Source organism: Ambystoma mexicanum, chromosome 6q, assembly GCF_040938575.1.
Source record: "Ambystoma mexicanum isolate Mex_15411 chromosome 6q, UKY_AmexF1_1, whole genome shotgun sequence".
Lineage (NCBI taxonomy): Eukaryota > Metazoa > Chordata > Amphibia > Caudata > Ambystomatidae > Ambystoma > Ambystoma mexicanum.
The window spans coordinates 183,091,990-183,117,329 of record NC_090937.1 but is presented as its reverse complement, the minus strand read 5'-3'; the positions used below and the strand labels follow the sequence as shown (position 1 = coordinate 183,117,329).

Here is a 25,340-nt window from a genome sequence, read left to right as displayed (position 1 = left end):
CGTCACACTAGGGATATTATTACTAGCACGCCCTGTCGTCGTCCCTTTTCAAGTTTCGAAAACAACTGTAATACTCTGCAGCTTCCACTAGATGTCGGCCTATACATAGCATGTGAATCTAAGCAGATACAGGCATCAGAAATACGATTACGGTGAGTAATGTATCCCATATAAATAAGTCTGTTCCAAAGGACTGTGAACTCACATTTCTAAATAACTCGACCTTCTGCCCCAAACAACAACCTCAATCTTACCTTTGAAAACCGTCACTAGCGCTTCTTAATGGAGTACAATGCCGAGCATGGCAAAGCAAGATACCTTGCTAAAGATTTGGCTTTAAGTACCTTCTATCCTTGTCCCTAATCACCTGAGATGTTGCAGCTGTGACATCATCAGTTAGAGTCCAGTTATGTTATGTTTGTTATGTTAAGAGGTCTTATAGAGCGCTCGGTGGCCCGAAGGCATCATGGCGCTAGAGAGGGAGAGAAGCCCAGCATACTACCAACCAACGCTCATCAATGGCGAGATTAGAAAAGGTGTGTTTTTACTGCTTTCCTAAAAGCCAAATGATTGGGTATTCTTTTCAAAGTCAAGGGCAACTTGTTCCATAACTGAGCTGCCGCGGTTGAGAAAGCACGTCCCCAATTCGGCTCGACGATAAGATGGCACACAAAGCAGGCCAGCTGATTCTGACCGCAGTGAGCGGCTAGGAAGGTAGCGTACACATTTAGTGTGAAGATACTCTGCCCCCAGATCATGCAGAGCTCGATGAACAATACAGAACGCCTTAAATTCGTTCCTTTCTGTGTTAGTCTAACAGCGGTCTAATAGGAACATCATTTTAGAGTGTATGCTCGTAATACAAACAACGCTAATGTAAGTAAGTTAGCATTGCTCGCTGCGTAAAAATATAAACCCAGTAATATAACAAAGGTCTCTCATATTATACACTGTTTTCCCGTAGAGTAATCCACACTATTCTTAAAAGAAAAAACTAATGGTCATTATAACATGCTCTTATAAGATCTGAAGACTTGTACAGGGGCCATCTTGTAGTGGTGTGACTCCTTACACTTGTTACCCTTAATCAATTTTCTCTAAATCACTTTATTTTTATTCTGAGTTGGTTTGAATACATGTTAATGCTGTCCATCAGATCTCTATATTCCTCTAATATAAATTTAAGAAGTATATCATTTGGCAAAAAGTACAAGATATATGTATTTATTTTGAAATTTGTTTATTGGCATTTCTATACTTACAGTGAATCACAGTACATTATTCAATAATTTTGCATGAGCAACGCCAAATAACAAAACTAATAAAAAAAACGACAACTAAGCGTGCATGTATGGTACAATTTACCAGTGATCATTGTATCGCAAGGGATCCCAGTGAATGCAGCAGTGCAGTGGAGCGCATCAATGAATCCTACTGACTGACAGGACTTGGGGACTCAACATTCATGTGTGTTTTGAGCACTAGTACAGAGCAGCAAAGATAATACATTCAGGGTGGCTTATCATCCGCAAGGAGGAACATTGTCAGAGTCAGCAGCGTCCAGGCCTCAAAAGCATTGGTTGAATTGTTATCATGCATCCGCAATGCCCCCAACCAGGCTTTTGTCTCAGTATCGCACCAGATTTGAAAGTCGTTGCTGTATACCACAAATTGCTGACCATTTTTGTGTTACCAAGCCAGGCACCTCTTGGCCAACACGCGTGCCAGATCCATACATTTGATGGCATGCTTATATTTGCTTGGGCTAGGATATATACCCAATAAACATTCAAGTGGGCTCCAGTGATACCTGGTAATTCCATCTGCTGTGCAAGCCCGTTCAATTTGAGCCCAGAATCCCTGTGCCTTCGTACATTTCCAAAACATATGTATTAAGTCTGCACCTTCTCGTTCACACCAGGGACAGGTAGATGTAGCGTTCGGGTTGAATTTAGCCCGAGGCGAAAGGACGAGACGCTGCTGTATGGGAAAAGTGGAAAGCTGCTCTTGACGTGCTCTGTGATTTCAATTTTGCCAAACAACTGGGTCGTTGTGCCCTATTCTACTCTGCATACAAAGCTGTATTGACTTTGGTCGCTGGTGTTATCACATTTTGCACGTAGAATTAACGTAACGTGGCTTCTTTAATCTGTGAAGAGCCACTGTGAAGATCAGCGTGGCGTCAGCTGTGCTTATAGACACGCCTAGCTTATAGAAATTCTGTTCAACTGTATTGTGACTACACGGACTCTGCATAAAGTAGTCTACTATATTTTGGAACATTGAAAGGTAAAGAGGACTGTTATATTTTCGCATCTAGCATTCTGACAGTGGTTACTGGGTGAGGGAGGAGAGATGGACTCTGGCCTTTGATCTGCCCAGTCCGTTACTTTCAACCTGGCGGAGGGGAGTGATCACATCAACCATAGACTATTTCTTTGTAGATGAATCTCTGGTTCCATTATCTTCTGAAGTTTTTGTGAATTTCGCTAACTGGAGTGATCATAGTACCTTGAGTGTCCATTTCTCCCTCCTTTCTGTATTGTTAAAAAAAGTAGTATGCTCCAAAATGATGCAGAGTCAATGTTACGTGTCTTGGTGAAAAGAGATCTTTGGGCTTTCTGGGGCCTTATTAATTCTTAAGATACTCCATTAGTAATCGATCAATTGAATAGTGTATCCGAGGTACAAAGGGTCAAATTCTTCTCTGAACTATTTGGACATGGGGCAGAGGGGTCCCATGCTATAGATAAAGGGGATGGTGAAGATCTTATTCCCTGGGAACCGATTATAGAATATGGGGAGATATTTAAATTAATTATGAAAGCTAAGAACTTGAGGGCTCCTGGCCCAAATGGGCTGACAAATAATACATTGAAAGCTCTGCCAGGAATGTGGGCCTATATACTCACTATGCTATTCATAAATGTGGTGGGGAGCGGTACTATACCTACTAGTTGGCAGACAGCCCAGATAATTCCTATCTTCAAGAGAGGTGACCGAAATATAAAAACTATAGACCGATTGCATTGATTGGTGCAGACTGCAAACTTTTTACTTCTCTGCTGTTAACACATCTCAATGGTTGGATAGCAAACAACCAAATATTGAGTAAATATCAGACGGGCTTCAGGGCTGGGCACTCTACTAATCTAAATGGTTTCATTCTTACTGCCCTACAAGATACAACTTGGAGCAAATACGGCAGGTCTCTGTATGTTGCCTCCATTGATTTGTCAACTGCGTTTGACTCTGTTATTAGGTCACGACTTTGGGCCAAACTCTACAATTGGGGCATCCCTGAAGGCCTACTAAAACTCATTATGGCTATGTATGAGAATTCAGGGATACATGTGCGTCTGAATATAGAGGGAGCCTATCTCGAAGAATTAGAACTTGGATAGGAGTGAGACAGGGTTGCTCCTTGGCACCCTGTCTCTTTAACCTCTATATGGCAGACGCAGGAGAATTCATCAGTGAAGCCTGACTGGTGAGTGCTAAATTGGGGGAAATCAGGTTTTCGTGGTTGGCATATGCCGACGATTTTCTCCTGTTTGATCATACCAAGGTCGGATTACAACAGCTGATCTAGAAGTTTGAACAATTTGCAGAACTTAATGGGTTAAAAATTAACCCTAGTCAAACCCGCATTCTGGTAATCTCGAAGGGAAAAAAGGGGAAAAGATTGGATTGGAAAATTGGAGGGGAATCCATTGTAAGAGCCCAAAAAATTCTGTACTTGGGCTTCCCGATTTTGGACCAACGATCGGTTCCTGAACTTAGATTGTACCTTGGACAGAAGGCTATTCCACTAATAACCCAGACCATCAAGCTGGATAAAAAAAATTGGAAGATTTTCCCTAAAACCAGCGGTAGACTTTTATGAAGGGAAAGTTGTGCCAAAGCTGCTATATGGTATTGAGCTCCACATTTTGGATATCCAGACTTACTGGGATATCATAGAAGGAATAATCTGGAGAAAAGTGTTGAAGCTTCCCAACAACATCCCAGTTGTGGCAATTAGATTTGAACTAGGCCTTGCTTCGCTGAGAGCTAGATTTCTGTGGCGGTCTATGGTCCTATTTCATTCTTTTCTTTGTCCTAAAGATGATTCACTCTATGTAGATTTGGGGACAATTCTTTCCTTTCAGGGGAGTTTGGTCAGGAATGTTTATCTTAACAAATTTAGAGATCTCTGTGATAAGACTCTTAAAGATCTGTCTACTGATAGGGATACATTAATGACTAATCCAGACAAAGTTAAAAAACTTTTATTTGTATATGATTGGAACAACACGACCGAAAGATTACATTCTTACTCTTCCCTCAGTTATATTAAAGATGAACATAGGAAAAGAGGCACATTCTTTTATTATGACACAATTTCCAAATCGCTACAATCGTTCCCTCCTTCTAAAACTTAGGTGGAATATACTACCAACTAAAGAGGTTTTGAAGAGAAGGAACATGATTGGAGATTCTAACACCTTATGCAGATTTTGTCATAAGCTGGGGGTTTTGGACCTATTTGTCATTTATTCCTAGATTGTACCGAGTTGAAAGGTACCAGAACCTTATACTTGGGAACATTTGCTATCCTAGGTTCTTTGGGGAAGACAATTACATCTGGTCAAGATGTTTATCAATCTGTAATACAGTGGAAGGTCTAGCAGTAGCAGGTTTCATTAAATTATTAGATCCCTATGCAGCCTTGGAGTGACCAAGATACCAGTAATTTAAGGGATTTAGATATGTTAACCTTTCTCTGCAATGTCCCTTTTTATTGGGGATTGTATATGTACTTGCTTAGATTTTAAATTGCTATTCTGATTATTGGTCATAGATATGAACTCTATTTACAAAATATGAAATTATCTATTTGTAATATGTGATATTGAATCTATTCCGCTACTCACTGATTTTATTCTATTCTTAATATATTTTGTGATGAAGATTATTGAGGTTGTTATTAAATGTAAAGGTTTCGTATGTAAACCATAATACAATTTTAAAAAAATGTAGCCACCCTGCTGTGAGTCGTATAGGTATGATGGAGTATATTGATTTGAAGCAATCTGAATCTCGCATTTCGGGAAACGTTCTTTGTAAAGATCAATGCCTGATTCCATTGTGTGTTGGATATGTCGGAGTTAACATCGGTCTCTCAGCGCACCTTCAGTGTTACATTTCTAGTGGTAGTCCCCTTTAGTAGACCTTTATACAGTCTAGAAACGGGTCTCCAACCATCCTCTAGATGGTACAGTAGAGCCCGAAGTAGGTTTTCCTCTGTCTCAGTCGGCCATACATCCCATTGGGATCTAGCTGTCTTCATCACCCTCATATACCTCAAAAACTGACCTTTGGAGGGACCCTCCCGCAGCAACAGACTTTCCAAGTCCCTGAACCTCCCATTATCATACATGTCCCCCCAGGCGGATACGCCCAAGGCTTCCCATCGTCTCACAGCGTTCAGCTCACTCACGTTTGTGCATTCCCCTGTTACAATCGGGGCATTTGGTGAATAAGCGTGACACACTCCAAGTCATTTCAATGCCCTATTCCAGATCTGAATGCCCAATTTTACAAGCAAAGGCTGGGGATTAATACATCCTCTCGGGAGCCAGAGAATCCCCTTAATCCAGGCAGGTCTCACAAGTGTCTGGAGTAATTCAGATTCAGTCGTGCAATTATCGGTCAGCCATTTTGCAACAAAACTCAGCTTGGCTGCTAAATAATAAAGTTCCAATTTTAGCAATTGCACCCTGCCATCTCTGTAGGACAGGCACAACATATTCATTGCCAGTTTATACATCCTGACCCCATAGTAAATCTCTCAAGACGCCAATAGAGCGGAAAAAAGCTGCCTCGCTATAATAGTGGGCATTAGTGAAATGGCACAACAGCCTAGGAAGAACAATCCTCTTGATTATGGCAACCCTGCTCATGAGGGAGAGTGGTAGCCTAGACCAAAAAGCCATAGAATTCCTAATACCATCTACTGCTTTAAGCATATTACACACATGCGTTTCCCGTGGTGTGTGTGCAATATGAATACCAAAGCACCTAAAAGAACGCAACTCCCATTGTAGATGCAGATCAGGGAGAGTCTCACTACCCTTCCCATGTAGCCCTGCCAGGGGGAAAAGACATGACTTTTGTTCAAAGGAGATCCCAGCAAACTCATCTAAGACCTCCAAGACAATGTGCAATTATGTTGGGGCTGACGCAGATAAAGAGGTAAGTCCTCTGCATACAACGAAATGAGATGCATAAGCCCACCCACCCTGATGCCAGCTTCCAGATATTCCTGCCATAGATGCACAGCTATAGGTTCCAGAGCAAGTATGTACAACATTGGAGAAAGTGGGCATCCCTGGCGACTACCCCTCTGTATGTCCCAAGAGGACGATACCGGTCTACCCAATTTCACTACAGCCGTTGGGGAAGAGTAAAGTAACGTCACCCAAAGAATAAAGCCATCTCCAAACCCAAACCGCCTCAAAGCAGCCGCTATCCACTCCCAGTAGACCGAATCAAAGGCTTTGACAGCATCAAGAGATGCAACACAGCTGTTGTCCTGGAGATTAGTTTGATCAATAACATGTTGTAAATGTCGAAGGTTCAGGGTAGTGTTACGACCTGACACAAACCCAGTCTGATCTGTATGTATGATGGAGTTGATATTCCTATGCAACCGGGCAGCTAGCATCATTGTGAGTAGTTTCACATTGCAATTCAACATAGCCAGGGGGCGATACGAGTTGCACCTCTTCGCAGGCTTCCCATATTTGATAATCGGTATCGCCAATGTCTCCCTCATGCTAGCTGGAAGGATACTGCTTTCATATGCCTCCTCAAAGACTTTTAACAACGCTGAGGTCAGGGTGGAGCTATATCCTTTATAAGGTTCCGCCGGGAGGCCATCACTTCCTGGCGTTTTACTAGTAGAAAGAGAGGTGATTGCTTCATTGATTTCGTCCACCGTGATGGGTTAATCTAGGGAGGCACTCTGGTCAGTGGTGAGTTTCAGGAGTCGAATTAATCAAAATGCTTCAGCTATCCTGTCAGGGGGTACTAAAGTATCATGGCTGTATAAACAAGTGTAAAGGGTTGTGAAGATGTCATTGAGTGTAGCCTGGGAGCGCCAAAATTCACCACATTCATCTTGTAATAGTGTAGCCAAAGGTCTACGCCGTTCACGTTTGCACAACCAGGCTAAAGTTTTCCCAGATTTGTCTCCCTCCATAGGGGTGTGGGCTACCTTCATACCGTAGTCAAATTTAGATAATCTCACCCATGCTTGTAAGCTTTTAGAGCGTTTGAGGGTTAGTTCCCCTTCAACAGGACCTGATCCAGTGTGTGCTCCTCCAATGTGCTTATACTATTCCCCCATGACCTCCAAGTCTACCCGCAGTTCCCTGCGGATGCCTCCTGCACTAGCTAGGATTTCTCCTCTAACTACCACCTTCATGGCCTCCCAGACGATACCCCAGCTATTCACGCTGCCAATATTATCTTCCATAAATAGCATCACCCAGAGCCTCCGTAGGCAAACGCCACATCGAGATAGGGGGCCTGGGAGCTTTGGCCTCACATGTAATCACCAGTGGGGAATGATCCGATATTGTGCGGCCTATATATTCTGCACTTAGAAATTCGACCAAATGCTCTGCACCCACAAAGAAGTAATGAATTCTAGTGTGCACCTTGTGTGGGGATGAATGGAACGAATAGGCCGTAGTCTCTGGGTGCAGCTTCCTCCACACATCTACCATGTCTAGTTTAGACAACGCTTCATTCAGGGCGATGGTGGCCGGGGGAGGACCTCAGCAGGGAAAAGAAGTTCTATCAAGCCCAACATTTTTCACACAGTTGAAATCCCCTCCCCATATGAAGAAAACATGACGTCTGGAGGCAATATAACCATAGAGTATGGGAAAATGATCTGGTATCTTCTGATTCAGAAAGTAAGAGTTCACAATACATATTTCTCTGTGATATAGGTGGCCCTGTAGAATTAAATACCTCCCTTCCTTGTCTCTCACTTCAGTTCTTGAAATGGTATTTTCCCATCTATCCATATAAATACCCCTCGTGCAAATTTAGAGTATGGAGCACCGTAGCCTAGCCCCCCCACACTTCTAGTGACCTATAAGTGTGGCCTGATCTTCAGCCAGTAGATGGTTCTCCTGAAGTAAGGCTATAGAAATCCTCCTAAGTGTCAGGTAGGATTGTACCCTGTTCGTGCGCATATACGACCCTAATCCTCTTACATTCCAAGTCAGCACCTTAATTTATGACATAGTTTGATTGCCACCGCTCCTACCACCCCGGTTTCCACGTGGCCTAATCCCCATCCAATCATGCTATCCCAAAGGGGTCCGATTCTTGTCCCAGTCAACCGCCACCCATCAACCCAGCCAATGAAGATAATGCAAGCCTGTTTAGTACATAGCTACTTCCTCAGTGAATCCACCCCTTCTCTTGTCTGAAATATATTGTAAGCCTTCCAACGTTAACCAAACAACAATTCCCCGAACCTGGGGATCGAACATGGTCTAACAGAGCTGTTCTGTTCAGACAAACCCATACCTCCGAAGGCCACCATAGCCAACGGCTACCAGGTAAAGCCACCCATAACAGGTAGGTGTAAAGTAACACCTGAGTCGAGGTCGGCTGAGTCCACCCAGTGGACAACGGATCTTCATCCCAACTGAATATGAAAAATGTTATGTGCACCATTTAGTAACGTAATACAACATCAACCAGGAAATCTCTGAACCAATATGTTTCTGGGCTCAGTTCTACAGAAAATCGCAACATATCCGCCTGCCTAACATAGAGTTCAATCAACAGGCCACCGTCCAGGATCTTCATAATGGTGGAAAGCAGCAGCGGATTTCAAAATAGCAGCAAGACCATAAATCATACTTCGAATGGATGGTGTCCTCCCACGTATTTCTCATCTTTGATATTCGATAGCCAGCTTCAGCTGCTTCAGAATTATTTTTTGGCAGAGGGCGCTGTGTGTCTATTTAGTCGGCTGAATGTCCCTGGAGGACCTCCATCTCGAGGATGATGTCACCAAAGGTATATATAGCACGTGCAGTGCCCATTGGCTTCAGTCCTGTTTTTCTGAGTAAGCTTACGCTTCGAAAAACTATGGCACGCTTCAGTTCAATTTGCAATGTCTTCTTCCTCGACACCTACTACCCCGAAGACCGGGTTCAATAAGTGTCAAGACTACGGCTCCAAAATGTCCTTAACCGACCCACATCGAGCATGTTTGTGGTGTCACGGTGTGGAGCACAAGACTTCGGCCTGCTCCAAATGCCAGGCGATGACCGGAAAGGCTCTGAAGGAGCCAAAGGGGAAATTGGCGATGGGTAGAAGCCCCAAAAAATTCCAGTCGAAGAAACCTTCTTCAGACAAGCCGAGAGGCGACTCTCCTTGAAGGAAGAAGGTTAAAGGTTGCAGGTCAAGAGGCTCCCACCACTCCTCATTGTTGTCGAGGAAGTCGAAAAAGAGACACCACAGGTCGCCTTCTTCGACTTAGTCGTCAGACACCTCCCCTGAGAGGGTATCTTGTACCACAAAAGGCCTTCACTCCTCCTGAATGGGAGGCATTAAGGATAGAAATGCGAACAATATTTGAGAAAAAAAGCCATGCTCCTAACGTGCCTTCTAAAAAAGCCGGCATGGAAGAGGTTCGTGCCAAATCCTGCGTGCCCGGGATGACGGCCAGATCCTCATTGAGTGCTGTCGAGGCATCAGCACTATGAGAAATCATCAAAGGATCCTTTGAGCCATAAGTCAAAGACTAAATCGAGGTCGTCAACGCCGGCAGCGCCTTCGACGCCAGCTGCTCCTTTGACACTGGCGGCACCATGGACACCAGCTGCGCCATTGATGCCAGCCACACCATCTACTCCAATGGCACCTTCAACACCATTGAAGCCTTCAAAGCCAAAAACGACTTCGGAAAAAATATCGACTCCTCGAGCATAGAGTTTGACATTTCTGAAATCTTCGATGCCCATTCCAGATAAGTCATATATTCCTTTACCAAGGAAAGATTACTTCAAATCACTAACCTCAATATATGAGGAAAATGAGCCATAAGATAACAATGTGCCATTTGGCCTTTAATATGGTATACCAAATGTGCCTGAGAGTTTTATCTCAGAGGAGTCTAGATGAAAAGATCTTTATGACAACTTGCAAACAGCCAGTGGGGTAGACACTTCACCAGAATTTGGTAGGCCTGAAGCTGGTGACCATGCAGATGCATCATACAGACAGTTAATGTCTAGGGTTGTACACTACTTAGGATGCGATAGGCCTACCCTCCCCTTCGAGCAGGATGACCTATCGGACATCCTTGATAAGGATCCACAAATGGATCCCATTTTACCATTTCACATCGCTCTCCAAAAAGGGTGTCCGCAAATTGGGAAACCCCAGAGTCTAATCCGGCAGTAAACAAAAACATGACTTGAAAATACCACCCATCTAATAGTGACCCCAACTACTTATCTAAACACCCCACTCCAGAAAGTCTGGTAGTGCAGGCAGCTACGGCAACTTCAAAGCAAGCAGTTTATCCAACCATCGCTCCAGATAGGGATGACAAGAGAGAAGATGCATGGGCAAGGAAGGTATTTTCTGTAGGGAGCATGGCTCTTAAATCAGCCAACTCCCCATGTGCCTTAGCAAAGTTCTCATTCACTCTATTGGATGGTATTTCCATGGCGGCAGAGCACATTCCCGACTAGGAGGAAAGAGGCGGATTCTTGGCTATTGTTAGAGATGGCAAAGAAGCCATGTGCGAGTCTCTTCAGTCGGGTCTGGATTCTGCTGACCTCATCAACGGAGCCATGGCAACAGGCACCGTAATACAGATTTGCATGGTTGAGGAAGTCAGGATTTGCGCCGGATGTGCAGTCCAGTTGCCTTAACATGCCTTTTGACGGGTCTCATCTTTTTGGCAACAAGGCTGACAAAAGCCTTGAAAAGTTGCAGACCTAGAAGGCGGCAGTCACATCTTTGGGTGCCGCTATTAGGCAACCTCAGCCCTTTCGCCCCAGTGGACAGCCTTGGAGGGGTAGATCATTTCGCTACTACTACTCAGTTGGAAGAGCGAGAGGAATGGCTGGCCAAAGAGACCAAAGAAGATTCCTTCGTGGTGGACAAGGGAGAGGTGCAAAGCCCGCTCAAGCAGGGGCATCTTTACCAACAGCCACTGCTTCAGCTGCCTCAAAACCTCTTTGAGGTCTTGAGTCACGAGACACCAGTGGGAGGCAGGATATCTCAGTATCAGAAAGAATGGCGAGACATTACTTCAGATGCTTGGGCATTGGAAAGCATAGCCCAAGGTTACTGCCTTCCCTTCATACAGAGACCCCAGAACCATCCACCGGGGAGCCACTCTTTGAGGATTCCATATTCGCTCCTTGTGCAGGACATGTTACCCCTGCTGGATAAAGACGGTTTAGAACACGTGCCTGTAGCGGAGACGAACAAGGGATGGTACTCTCCATATTTCCTAATAACCCAAAAAGGTCAGAGGATTGTGACCCATCTTGGACTTGAGATACTTGAACACGTTCCTCAGGAAGGACAAGTCCAAGATGGTCACACTTTCTCAGATCCTTCAGGCCCTCCAACTCCAGGATTGGATGGTGTCATTGGACCTTCAGGATGCTTACTATCATGTGCCAATCCATCTCAAGCACAGAAAGCACCTGAGGTTCGCCCTTGGCGGTTCTCATCATCAGTTTCGAGTTCTGCATTCAAACCACTTTTGTGAATTGTCCATATTAGCAATCTCATACCATTCAATCACTTGGTTGCATGTGTGTCGGTATGCCCCAGCTTCCCCTGCTCCTTTGGGCAGACTCACTGTTCGTTTCCAGCCTTTCCAACGCTTGGCATTCCTCTGCAATGCATTCTTACTGGTTGAGCTTCTCTCACTGTGCAGACGTTTCCCCAGCGATTCACATGTAATTGCGTTTGCATGTGACATCATCGCATAAATGCATGTCAGCATGTGCACTGGTTAGATTCACATAGTAGCCTGTCCTGCATATGTAATTGCACAAAAAGTAATATTTAGTGCATGTAGGAGTATGAGACTGTCTCCCAATTAGTATATGTGGTAGTCATTCTTACTGTTGTTTTATTGGAATGATAAGAATAAGGCCTCACTGTCCCTAATCTGTGGATTTCCCTGCCTAACAAAACTAACTATGGTGCTCGTCAGTTGTGAAATCCAAAGCAAAATGTCTGTCTTCCTTCCGAAACAAAGCTATGCTGACCCTACTACTAAGACAAAACTAAAATCCAGGAGAATGAGCCCCTTCTCCTGGAGTGCCAGTAACGATATGTACCTGGGTTCGTTACATCAATGTTACTGGGATGAGTATGCTTCTGGTACTTGTTATATATCGTGCTCCCTCCCGGGTCTCCCGCCATTCCCCGTTACCTTCTCTTCTACGGTTGGCAGGTGGACCGAGAGACCAGGTGTTGCTACAGGTGGAAGGTGTCAGTCCTTCCTCCCCAACCCACCACACAGGCCGGAAATAACAGCCTGTGGACAGGATGACGGCAGGAGGTGCCCAAAAGGACCTCTTCAAGGCTGCAGCAAGGGAAAAAAGAACAAGGCAAGTACTGAGTGTGAATAATGGTTGCACTATTCCTCTCTTACCTGTTTGTGCCAAGAGTAATACACAAAAGGGAAAGACATACATAAAGTCAATAGGTCAGGCAACCCATTCACAAAAATAGGGAAAAGAAATGAACAAGGGACCTGACCCCGGCAGCACGAGGGCAGACGCTAAGGGAGCGCAAGTTTCACAATCCAACTGGTAAAGAGGTTGAAGTTCCTGACTACAAGATCGTAGAGGAGGGATCCAGTGAAGAGAAAAATCCAAAAGCATAAAGTCCAGTCACCCAATCCAAAGGAGCATGCGAAGAACCATTCAGTGGGAAAAGGTCAGGTTGAGAATGAATCGAGTACCAAAACACCAGAACAATATAGGAAAGAAGGAGAAATACTGCTTCAACGTTGCCGTAGTCCAGAAATCGGGGTCTGTGATGCGGAGGAAGACGACGGGTGCTCACGAACAGGGAAAAGCTGCATTGAGTAGCAGCGTGGTATCAGAAGATGCAAGTATTTACTTCTGCGTCTGGGGATGTCAGCATGTGGTGTAACGTTACCGCCATACCACAGGGGAGTTGTATTTCAGGGTACGGTCCCAAAGACGCCATTGACTATGCCAACCATGCTGAGCATTTGACACAAGGCAGAATCATGACACCAGGAGGAAGACTTAAGGTGGAGTGGAGTGCCAAGTCGTCTCTGGTGGTGTTTGATGTGAGTTTGATGCTAAAAGTGAGAGCGATGTCAAATTAACAGTGGGTCTGTGATTGTGAGGAGTAAATATTGGAAGAAAGCATGTGGCAGATTGTCGAGTGAGTGGGGCAGCAGAGAATGGATGGTGAGAATAGTTTGAGGGGAGGGTGGACATAGGAGGGAGAAATTGGTGGAGGAGGGAAGAACGTGAGGTAGGTAGAGAGTATTCTTAGAGGAGGTTGGAGACGGAGCGTAGTTGTCGGAAGACAGAGAATGATAGGAGCAGAGTGATGAGGAGAGTACATACAAAACATGAGAGGATAGGAGGGAGAGACTGGGAGAACGGGAGAGGAATATAGAGAATAGGTGGGACTAAGAAGCCATGAGGAAGACCGGTATAGAGGACCTAGGAAGATCAGAGGGGGAGAGGGAAAGGTAGAGAGAGGGGGGTTCTAAGGAGGGAGCAGGATAAGAACCAGAGATAGAAAAGGCAGTTGGAAGACCAGGGAGAGGAGAGAAAGGGAACACGAGGAACAGAGTGAGTCTGGGAGGTATAGGTACAGCCTTGAGTACCATTCTATGATTCTGGGGAGAACAGTAGAATAGGGAGGCCTTTGAAAGTCCCTAGGAAGTAAGATGGATAATGATTTGGCCATTAGGCCTCACCTTAAGGTTAGGTTAGCTTAGGCAGTAGGGGCTACCTATTTCTAGTCTTCACTACTGCATCAGGGAATAGGGAGTCCTGTGCTAAAATGGAAGGATCCCACAGGAGGTCGAGGGACCAGACCGGGAAACGCATTAGTGGGAAGCATATACAGTCTTATAAGTTCATCCAAAATACTTTTCTTTGTAAGTTAATAGTACATTTTGAACCATCCTTTGGCGCTTGAAGGCTATTCGAGCCATCTGTAGCAGGTGGTAAACATCGAAGAGCAGAGAGAACAGGAGAATTATAGAGAATGGAATGCTAAAACATCTGCAAAGTGGAGACATTTCCAGTAGGAAGGAATGGTAGTTGGAGGGAAGGAAGAAGGATTAGAAAGTAAGGAAAAACAGTATTGGGAGGTCTCATCAAGATTTAAGGACAGCGTTGGCCTGAACGGAAGACGAGAACAATCTCACCATGGTCTAGAAAGATGGGGAGGAAGATCAAGCACTTTTGTCTAACATTGAGGAGGCTAGATGACTGCCTGGTCGAGAGATAGTGTAGACACTCAGCAACAAGTCAACAGGTAGGAGTGCAGCATCTCAGTGAGGAAGGAATCTAGAGAGACTTGCATGGTAGTAGGTTTAGTCCCTAAGTCAAGAAAGTGAACCAAAACCTGACTCTAACCTCTCAGCATTCTGACCCTAGCCCATTCTGTGCAGATCACGTGTAATGATTTTTTTTAATTGTGTTCTGGTTTTAAACCTTGCACATAAATCTAACAACATATCATAATATATGATAAAAGGCCAGATGTATGTATGTCCGAAGCCATCCTGCCCGCTTTGCTTGTTATCACCGCTAGAGGGAGCTGTTGCCTTGCGTATAAAACAATAAGAGCAAGTTCATCTTCCAGGCAAATAACATGTGTATTTCAACAATGATAACCTACAATTAGCTGCAGAAAATGCACAAGACGGGGAGGACAATTTAACAACATGCTTCAAGTTGCATACACTAAGAAAATATATACATTTAAAAAAAAACATATAAACAGAAATTCATTCGATTAAGCACTATTTTGCTAACAGAATAAATTACTTTTCAACCCTCTGAAATATTCTGGGTTGTAATACAAACCATTGAAGCGCCAACAGGTGGGGATGGAGACCTCATCTTGAAGAAAGTTGAACAAAAATGGATATTTAAATTGGATTCTGTAAAAAAAAGGCCTGAATACCAACATTGAGTGGGGTCTGTTCATGCATTAATGTAAAAAAAAAAAAACGCTTCAGGGGAGGAAACTAGAAATACACTTGAATTAAACAATCCATTTTTCAAGGCAACAAAAACAAAAATAAAATGTAGTTGTACTGTTCAACAATAAGTTTACCCGAAACAATGAAGGATGCAGGATGTATATTAACAAAAGAATGAACGATGTGCAACTACCGGTCTAGCAAACCGACCTTAAAAATACACAATGAGTATGCCGTCCCTTAATGGAGAGTTACTATATACAAAACAAGATGTTAGGTACAATTGTGGTGCAGACCTAATACAAAAGCCCTTTATAATATTATCGTAGTTCCAACAAGATCATCATGTTTTTAATAGTGGCCAAATTATGCAGATGCCAAGATCCCCGATTTGGAATGCATCAATGTACACTATCAATATAAGTGGCCTCCGTATCGAAAAAGTCAATACACACGCATAAGCCAATACAAAATTGCTGTGTCCCACACCCAATAATGGCACTCAGAAATGACTCACGAATACAACGAGCAGAACCTGTTGGTTATAACAAAAGTGAGGTCGCGATTGTTCAGCCGCATCACGCAGTGAGAGGTTTCAAGATGGTAGGACCATGCAAAATAGCGAGAGGTAAGAAGAAACTTTTTGATTTCATAAAACATACCACACGCCGGCATATTTAACATTGTGAAAGCAGTTGTTATGCTGCTTCTAGAACAATAAACAGACACAATAATGACTTTACATACGTTCAGTGTTGTCTAAGAACTAAGTAGACCAAAACAAACCGGCGTACACGCGAATAGGGGGCTGAACACATGTGAATGAAGAAACGGTTCTGCATGGGTCTGGTATTTGGGTTTTTGTCTCAAAAAGAACACCACATGCCGGCACATGCCGGCACAGTGTGCTGTCCTGAGAAGGAAAAAAGACACCCTAACGTTGTATACGCTCTGTGTCTTTAAAAATCAATTAAGTAGATAAAAACAATTAGGCACACATGTGAAAAGATGCATGGTGTCCCAAAATGAGTTAATGATTAAATACATTGTCAAATGATGTGGGATTGAAGATTCATCCAGCTCTTGCGTTGATAGGAGAATATAAACGAGACCTATATGACAACCACAACACTCTCTGTATTTAGAGGAGAAAAAATAACGAGATCCATATAAGTGTCCTGTGGAGATCATAGCAATACACAACGAAGTTATGATGAGCTGCGCAACATAGAAGTGCAGCCCTCACTGAGGTTAGTGACAAAAAGTGAATATAGATACCGATGCCCCGATAATCTTAGTTGGAATGAAACGTGGTAAATGTAGGAAATGTGTTTCCATATTTAGGTGAACTCCAATGATCTAAAGAAGAAACTTGTTCACATTGCCCACCTCCACCCCTTTCAAGAACAAGGTTAGTAGTGATCACTCCACAGCAAAACCTCACACAATTAAATTGGCTGCCCATTCCTGAAATCCTCATAGTCCATACAGTTTTTCTACACTTTGTATTGTAGTGCGTCAATCTGAAAACGGCGGGGTTCATCGATCGTGTTGCATATATAAGAAATACTGTCCTGAGGAAAGTCCAGTCAACATCCATAAGAAACGTTTGAGCATACGTATTCATATTAAAGGGCTGAAACACGTGTAGACAAATAAGACAACTTGAATTACAAGAGGTCTTCTAGTTCCATTCAGGTGTCTTGTGTATAATAAGTGGACTCTGAGGTTCTTTCATGTGTTTTATATCCAAATGAAATATGTTAAAACATAAATGGAATAAGAACTGTATTTAAAAAGCAGATGTTAGAAATGACCGAAACACATCCCTTACGAAACCTATGACACAAATAGTTTTTATATGTAATGTTTGTAAATGTTATCACTGATATGAATGAATTTTCATAGTGAGTCAGTGTTTTATGTATGAATATTTGTTCTTGGTTTTATTTGATTATGTGAAAATACCATGAATAAATGTATATATTTGTAAGAAGTGATTTCTGGACTGTAGAATGCTCAATTTAATAAAGCATTGAAAAATGATCACTACTAAAAGGTGTGTAGGTAAGGGAGGGGTAATCAGTTGCCTTGCTTTGGAAAATACTTATGTATTATGTAATTATTCATTGTAATATTTCTTGGTTTATATTATTATATCAATAATATTCTTCATGTACGTTTTCAACTTTATTTGACGTCAATTTACTTTATTTCATGATCTCATGTCTACTTTAAATCATGCTGCACGTGAATTTTATCACTCCGACATCCCTCATCATTGTATATTTGAGTCCAAAACCCGTAAGTGGAATCCAAGACAATGAGGAGCAGATAATACAATTGGCCGTATGTACTATGTTGAACTTACAACAGATTTTGAGATTTTGTTTGAAGTTACTAGCTCTCCACGTAAAAGGAGCAAGATCCCTTACAGAAAACCTTTTTTTCTATTAACATTACGTTCCAATACACCACATAATACATTCACACTCTGAAAATGTTTTCCTTTATGCACATTAGCCCGTGTACACAGGCCTTTCCACTAGTAATAAAATAATACAATAAAATACAAAATCAACTCAATCCATTAAACCGTTCATTAGTAAAAATACAATTAATCAAATACAGTTTTACAAGTTCTAAATTTAATATATTGAGTCAGCAAAGGAAAGTGACAATTTTAAAAATACAATGCATCAACAATTCATCAAACTTCATGATAAAGACGAAGAAGGTTTACACCGCACAATTCATTTATATATTGTAGGAATCGGCATATGTGTAAAAACTCATAGCAAACAAATAGGCGCTGAAGATAGCCCCAGATCTTAAATTTGAAGGTCTAGGATTTTATTTGGCTGCCTTAAGGTGGCCAATATTAAATAGTCCTTTGAGCCTGCACATATATCAGACCATAATTGAGCACACCCATGTGGTTTGTCCTTTTCAAACAGGTGTTTCTAACGTTCTTATCTGGTCATTTGTAAACTATAAATAATATGTTGCAGTGACTCCATTTCCTCCACATTGCTGCAAAAGCGTCAAGTGAGGCCATCAGCTTTCATATTAGACCTAAGCCCTAAGGCCTCCCTTGAAGGCAATAGAAACAAAATCTCAGAAATTAGACTCTCCACTTATGGCATGGAAATTGTTTCAAGTACGGTTTTAAGCTGTTGGGCCACTCGTCAGCAGGTACTATGTATGAGGGACGGTAAAGACCATCCTGTCTCCGGTGATAAATGAGTCCAAGTCATAAACTGCTTTTTTGACATCCTTGGGTCTATTAATCAATGTTTTAGTTGTGTGATTCAATGTACTCAATAGTTGTTTGCAATTTTTGATCCAATATTGAGCATCAGAATTTTTCCTAACCTCATATGCAAATCATTGAATAAGGACATTGCTGATGGACACAAGTTGTTCCTATAGAGAGATAGTATTCTCCACGAAACATGCCTCTAAAGAGATCAGGACCAATTAATATCTCAGGGTTGACATTGGTATACGAAGGAGGCTGACACAAAGGTGGCATTTGTGGGGCTAACGGCTTTTATTGAATAGGAAGGAAAAGGAAAACCTATCTTTCCCTATCCCTATTCCTAAGAAGGGTTTCCCTGCCTCAACTAAAGAGATGATGGAACTGTCAGGATGTCTGTCAATTCAAGTGTCCACCGTCCTGTGTTAAGAAAACCTTACTTCTGTCCCTTACACTAGAAACTAAAGAATAAGGCTGCACTGTTCTGGTTCCAGGATAATGACTCCCTTCTCATGGGGTATGGTTCCTGGTTTGTTGAAACCATTCCCAAATCTTAGAGCAGTCTAGTGTCTCTCACTTTGTCATAGGGAATGGCTCCCTTCCCCTGGCTCCCTTCTCCTGATGGTAACGTTCCAAACAATACTTTCTCACACCTCAGGGGGAATGTCTCTCTTCCCCTGATGGTAATGTTCCAAACAATACTTTCCAATGGATAGGTCCTTCCTCCTACATTTTCCTCATCTACCTGGCCAAGTACCACATATTTGTAATGCTCGCAACTGTGGGAGTTCTGTGGTTTCTAAACCACTAAGTACATGGAAAATTGGCAGAATGGAAATCATGGGGTACAGCAATCCAGAGTCATGGGCACCAATATGCCAAGCAGAGCAGACACCAAGCTATAATGCATCCCTGTTGGCTGAAAATGTTTTTGATACCATTTTGTGCTTGGGAGATATTTCTAAGACAAGAAACCAATGAGAGTAAGGACTTATCCCATCAGAACGAATATTACCAAAGGTAAGTAATTTATCCTACTCTATGCAACATTTTATTCATGTATTGTGTAATTCTGGAAATGCTTTGGAGGGACAGGGCCTTTTCGTCCTTGTCCCCCTACTTCCCTGTTGGGGTTTTTAGCTGTGTTTGTCTGCCACAGGAGTCCAGTCTGGACCGCTGGCAGTGCAGCTCCACATTTTTAGTGAACAATACCCATGGCCTACCCCTATGGTACCCATATGTAGTGGTACCCCTTGCTACTCCTAGTGTGTGTTTTTGGGAACCTGGGGTTTCCGCATAGAGCATGGTATGGCCTGGTGGCAGCTACATGCTGACTTGGCAGTGGCTCTGGGTCTCCCACATTTTGGGACACCATGTCCCTGCCATAGGAAGCAATGGATTCCTGTACAAAGGCAAGATGCCCACTGAAAGTCTCATTGCTTCCTAAGTTTCCCTTCCAGTTTCTCGAAGTCTTGAGAATCCCTGACTCTGTCTCCCTTCCCTTGATTGGATGTTGGGTGGAAGGACCATATATGGCTCTGTGGCTGTCCCTGCAAGACTAGTAGGAGCCTTCCCAGTGACTGCATGTTTTGGCTACACCCTAGGGGTGGGACCTGAATGAATGGAAAGGGGAGTCAATTCACATTCTGTGCTGTGGGTGTCTGGTTTTGGTTGTGTATCACAATGCCTGTGATCTGCCTGAGCCAGCCCTGTCTGAAACTGGAGTGAATGCAGTGTGTGCTCTGAAAGACTGGGAGTTGTCCCCAATGCACAATCACTGTTTTGAGTATCTCTTTTGGGGTGATTGACCTGAATGCCTGTGAGTCTGATTGGATGCTGCCTAATGAATGTCCTAGTGTGTCGCTCAGCCAGCCTGAGTGAATGGGGGGATTTGTGTATATCTGAAGACCTCTCACTTACCTCTATGTCAGAAGCTTAGAATCCTCTGTGTTAGAAGCCTGAAGTGTCCTGCAGGTGTATAGTGAATCCAGATGGAGGAAGAAGTTCTGCTGCTCCAGCTCTTCACAAGATCCAAAGGCTGCTGTTCTGATTCAAGGACCGATCAAGAGAGGACCTGGACAAGCTACCTCTTCCCATAGCTATGAGGGGACATTGTTCAACTGCTGTTTTTCACCTGAACTGTCCTGGAAGCCAGTCCTGAAAGCGTGCGGTCCTGCAGAGGTATCTTTGTGGGTCCAGAAGAAGAGTGGCCGGACATCTTGAGCCCAAGAAGTCCACAATCGTTGTCCTGTGTCTGGAGGCTGTCCATGACCAGATGAAAGCCAGATTGCTGTGTATCGCCCAGAAGAGGGGGGGTAACCTGGCATAGTGCTGCTCGATGCCCAGAGCTTTCCAAATTCCAACCAACCGAAGAAATCTTCAAGTGGCCCTGCAATCACTACATCCGTTGACTTTTCCACAGCTGAGGAAAACCGCCTGCAGAAAAGTCCCAGCTGGTGGGTTACCGCCATTCTGAATCGAAGAAAGAGTCCTCACGGGCCAAACTTGGTGGTGGCCCACAGAGAAGTCCAGTGCTCGACCCAAGTTGCAAGGAGACATCCTGTCGTCCGTGCTGTGGCTGCAGCACTGAAGAATAGAACAGTGGCCTACCGTGAAATACCAAAACCAGACACGTACTTCTGTCACTGCACTTGTCGCCACCGAAGGTCATCAAGGAAAGCCAAAGGTCTCAACCTCGCCTCCCAAGCCTTGTCGAGGTCCACAGTGAGTTTGTTTCATGGGACATCCACATCCAGCATAGCAACCCGACCAATGAGACCACTGCAACACTTTCACGGCTGCCTTTCCGGCACTGCTTGATTCCTTTCTTCTGCTTGACAACGACTTCTTCCAGAGGGGATCCCTCCACATGGGGCCTTGTAGAGTAACTCTGAGGGTCTCAACCACTTTGCCTTCCTAGGCACCCAAGGTACTGTGACTAGGAAGAGGGGCTTCCTTCCTCAGGGGCCATCCAGGGGTCTCACATTCGTCTTGGGCCTGGCTCTCCAGTTACTTCTCAGGTACTTTGGGGTGGTGGATCTGTTGAAACAAAAGCGAACACATAAGAATTGGGCATTAACACACAAGCAAAGCCTAACTTATCTTTTATTGCAGGTTGCCCAGTTGGGGGATCTTCACACAGAATTGCATTTTTACCCTGAAAGGTATTCTGACAGAGTTCTAATGCATTATTTGCATTTCTACATTCATGATGTGGGGTTAAACAGTGTTTAGTAATTGTAATGCTTTTTAATAACTGTTACCAGTTGGTGCATTATTGCTGAACTAAGAATAACTGTGGTACCACATAGTACTGTATATATTGTGTTAGCTATGAGTACAAAGTCGGTTTTATTTATTTGTATATATTCACGTAAATCTTGTTAGTTAATAAAAGAACTTGGGTAGCACCTAACCTAATGCGTAGACATTCCTTTGCGGGGGCTTAGGGATTCACTGTACCTAAGAATCAGCCTGCATCACCTCCCTTGAATCTCAGCCTTGTTTGCTCGTCCACCACTACCAATTGAGAGCCTTGGCTGGGGTGCCTCTATGCCCCTAACCCAACCATATAGTGAGTAGCAGATACCTCCCCAGCCCCCCAGTCTTTACTCATTGTATTAGATTCATGGATGCTCAAATGCTGATGTAGTTGTAGCGTACAATAGCAAATTAAGTAAGAAATGTGATGACTCGATGAATGTGTATTTCAAGGAATTCTAATTTTACTAAAATGTACCTTTATGTTTTGGTGGTGGCAGGTTTTCAAAGATGAAAAGATTGTGGTTATTAAGGACAAATATCCCAAAGCACGTTACCATTGGTTGGTTTTACCATGGGAAGCAATCTCTAGTCTGAAAGTAATTAGACAAGAGCATCTACCACTTCTGGAACACATGCAAGCTGTAGGAGAGAAGATTGTACGAGACTGCCCGGGTGCAACCAGCACAGCATTTAAACTTGGCTACCATGCCATTCCTAGCATGAGGTGAGAAAAGCATATTTTAAAATGTTCCATTATTGAGTGGGTGTTTCAGTATGTAAACTATTGAGGTATCTTAAGTCATGAAAATAAAGTGGACCAGGACTGACTCTAAGATAAAACATTCCCCAGCACATAAACGTTCTTAAATTTGCAATCTGCCAGGGAGGATCCAGGATCACCTTTTTTATTGCTTGGTACACATTGAAAGGAGTCTTCATAACTCGGCAGATCCAAGTATCTTTTGCATTCCAAGATCTTCTGAAATGGAAGATTCCATTGTACTGCCCAACAGATAGATGCGGGTCAATTCAGTGTCTACGTATGTCTGTAAGGAAGGCATGGTATCAAAGTAAGACATACACAATTTTTCACAGTTCAAGGGTCTTTATTTAACAGTAAAGTGGGTAAGATAAACACCTAATTTAAACCTAAATCTAAGATGGGAGCAAGCTACTACCATCAAATCCTAATAATACAGTCCTATTGGAGTCTAGTCAAATAAAAGGGCCTATACTAAGAGAACCTAATGCCAATCGTTACCGCTATGCTACAAAAGAGTGTGGGATAATGTTCACAAGAAAAGAAAGTGCCCACAATATGATAAATCGGGATGTTATGGCCGGAGTCTCCCTTCCCCACGTTTTTTAGCATGGGACAAGGCGGGACTCTTGAGCACAGCACACTCCTGGGCTTCTCTGGCATGAGCTTACAGTTACTTTTCGCTATATCAAGTCCTTCTGTGACCAAGTCTCTTCCTTGGAGGGCCTGATATGCCAAAACAACAAAACAAAAGTTCCTCACTGTAACTTTCACGTTGGGCGATTACTCTTCACCCTAGAATCCCCCTCAGCCGGGCGCCGATCTTTCTTTCAGCGTTCGCCTCTCAAAGCACTTGCCAATATCACAGTTCGCACATTGTTCCCCTCGGCTGGGCCCAAACACTAGCTTCACACACACTCAGTCGGGTTCACACTTTTCACATTTCACAATTTCAACATCTCATCAGAAAGCGGGTGTTCCCGTCCCCTAACTTCCTCTTGGAATCCCTCCGTCGGGTTCACATTTGCCACTGTTCATATCTCAACAAAAGTCATTCTAGATCCCTTAGGTTCTTCCCTTTTCCTAAGTCTCAGCCCCCAGTCAGGCTCTCTCTAAAGCCCCATGTCAGGCTCTCTCTAAAGCCCCATGTCAGGCTCTCTCTAAAGCCCCCAATCAGGCTCTGAACAGTTGGTTCACACAGTGTATGCGCAGGCGTCCATCCGTCGGGTTCACGTCAGCCTCCACAATGCGTCAAAAACATATACAATGTGTCGAGGACTTTTGATTGTTCAAAGGATTTGGCATGACCCTTGTATGACCACCTTGACACCTCACACCAGCCTTCACTATGGCCTCATGGTACTTGTAGTTTCTCCTGGTTAGGTAGAGGAGGCACCAGCCAAAGACCTTCGAATGAGCGCCCACGTGGCGCTCATTCACTCTATCTCTGGTGCCAGTCTCAGTCTCAAAGTTCACAAGGGACAATATGGCGGTTGCCCATAGGAATTAATGGCCCAGGGATTCCTATGGGTAATATTTATTCCTCCTTGTTGCTTCCTGTTTTTTGCAGTATTTGAAGGACAGCGTGAATGAAGGGGATTCTGGGAAATGCACTGAGTTGCGGATTTTGGTAGAAAATCGGCTGAATAATAAAAAAAAAGCTTTGTTAACAAAAGAACAGGGATTATGAGTTTGTAGTGTTTGACTGAAGGGAAGGTTATTGTCAGAAAGGGAGGAACAGATGTATCGTTGTGGATAAAGGTGTTTTCGCCTACCTTTTCTTTTCCATATAACTTTGTATTAACATTTCCCAAAATGTCCAACACTTTGTGAAAACCCCACCAGTAGTCCAATCATGGATGATTGGCCCTCCTTTTGCATTGTCTCCAAGCATAACCTCTGAGTCGACTGTCCAGCTTTAATCTACCAGTCTCAACAGTCTCATTCTCCTCGGACACCAGCTCCCCCTTGCCCCTTTCTGGAGAAACCCCAGGACTTGGGACCAATCCGCCAGAAATCTTTGATAATCTCCTTGTAGAAAGTAGGTTGCCCATTCCAGGGCTGCAAAGTTCCAAACTTTACCCACCCACTCGTGTTCAGTGGAGGGGTTCTTCGATTTCCATTTTTGTGCCCCCTACCCCCAAAGCGCCCCTGCCATCATCAAGATCACGTATATTTTACGTTCTGCTCTGGTGGACGGATCTACCAATTGTCCCCCTAACTCCAGGATTGACATACCTCTATTGCCCCCTCCCCTCAGACCCATTGCCTCTGTTAATGCTTCCCATATTACCCTCCAATAATCCTGGATATGAGGGCAGTCCCACCAGATGTGGTTCCAAGTTCCCACCATTCCACATTGCTTCCAGCATAGATTGGGTACTGAGGGGTAGAATATGTATTTTGTCTGGAGTTAGGTGCCATTGTAACATAAATGTAACCCATATTTCCTGGATGTTTAGAGATCTCGTTAGTTTGGGTATGTTGGCCCACAATTGCTTCCATTCTGTTACCTCTATCAGTTGGCCTGTTGCCCCTTCCCAGGATGCCATTTATTTCCTTTCCGCTCCATGTTTGATGTGTTAATAAATCGCCCCTACTAAATGTTTATCCCCGAAGTCTTTTGTTAGAAATTTCTCAACGGGGGTTAAGCTTTGCGTCGCTGCCTCCTTAATGGAAGGCTGCATTAACCAGTGCCTTATTTGGAAATAATGAAACCTCTCTGCTTCTTGCACTCCAGAGTCTACCTTACATTGAGAGAATGATTTTATGTCTGGCTCCTCGAACATGTCCCAGAT

At 43.6% G+C, this 25,340-nt stretch overlaps 1 protein-coding gene across 3 annotated transcripts in view; it reads left to right on the top strand.

Annotated features, from left to right (window-relative positions):
- Positions 1 to 25,340, top strand: part of APTX (aprataxin) — a 620,836-nt gene that overhangs the window by 429,458 nt on the left and 166,038 nt on the right. For all 3 annotated transcript variants that reach the window (XM_069630613.1, XM_069630612.1, XM_069630614.1), the window contains exon 6: positions 22,280 to 22,506. In XM_069630613.1, the coding sequence (XP_069486714.1) occupies positions 22,280 to 22,506 (227 nt within the window). The remainder of the gene's footprint in view (positions 1 to 22,279; positions 22,507 to 25,340) is intronic.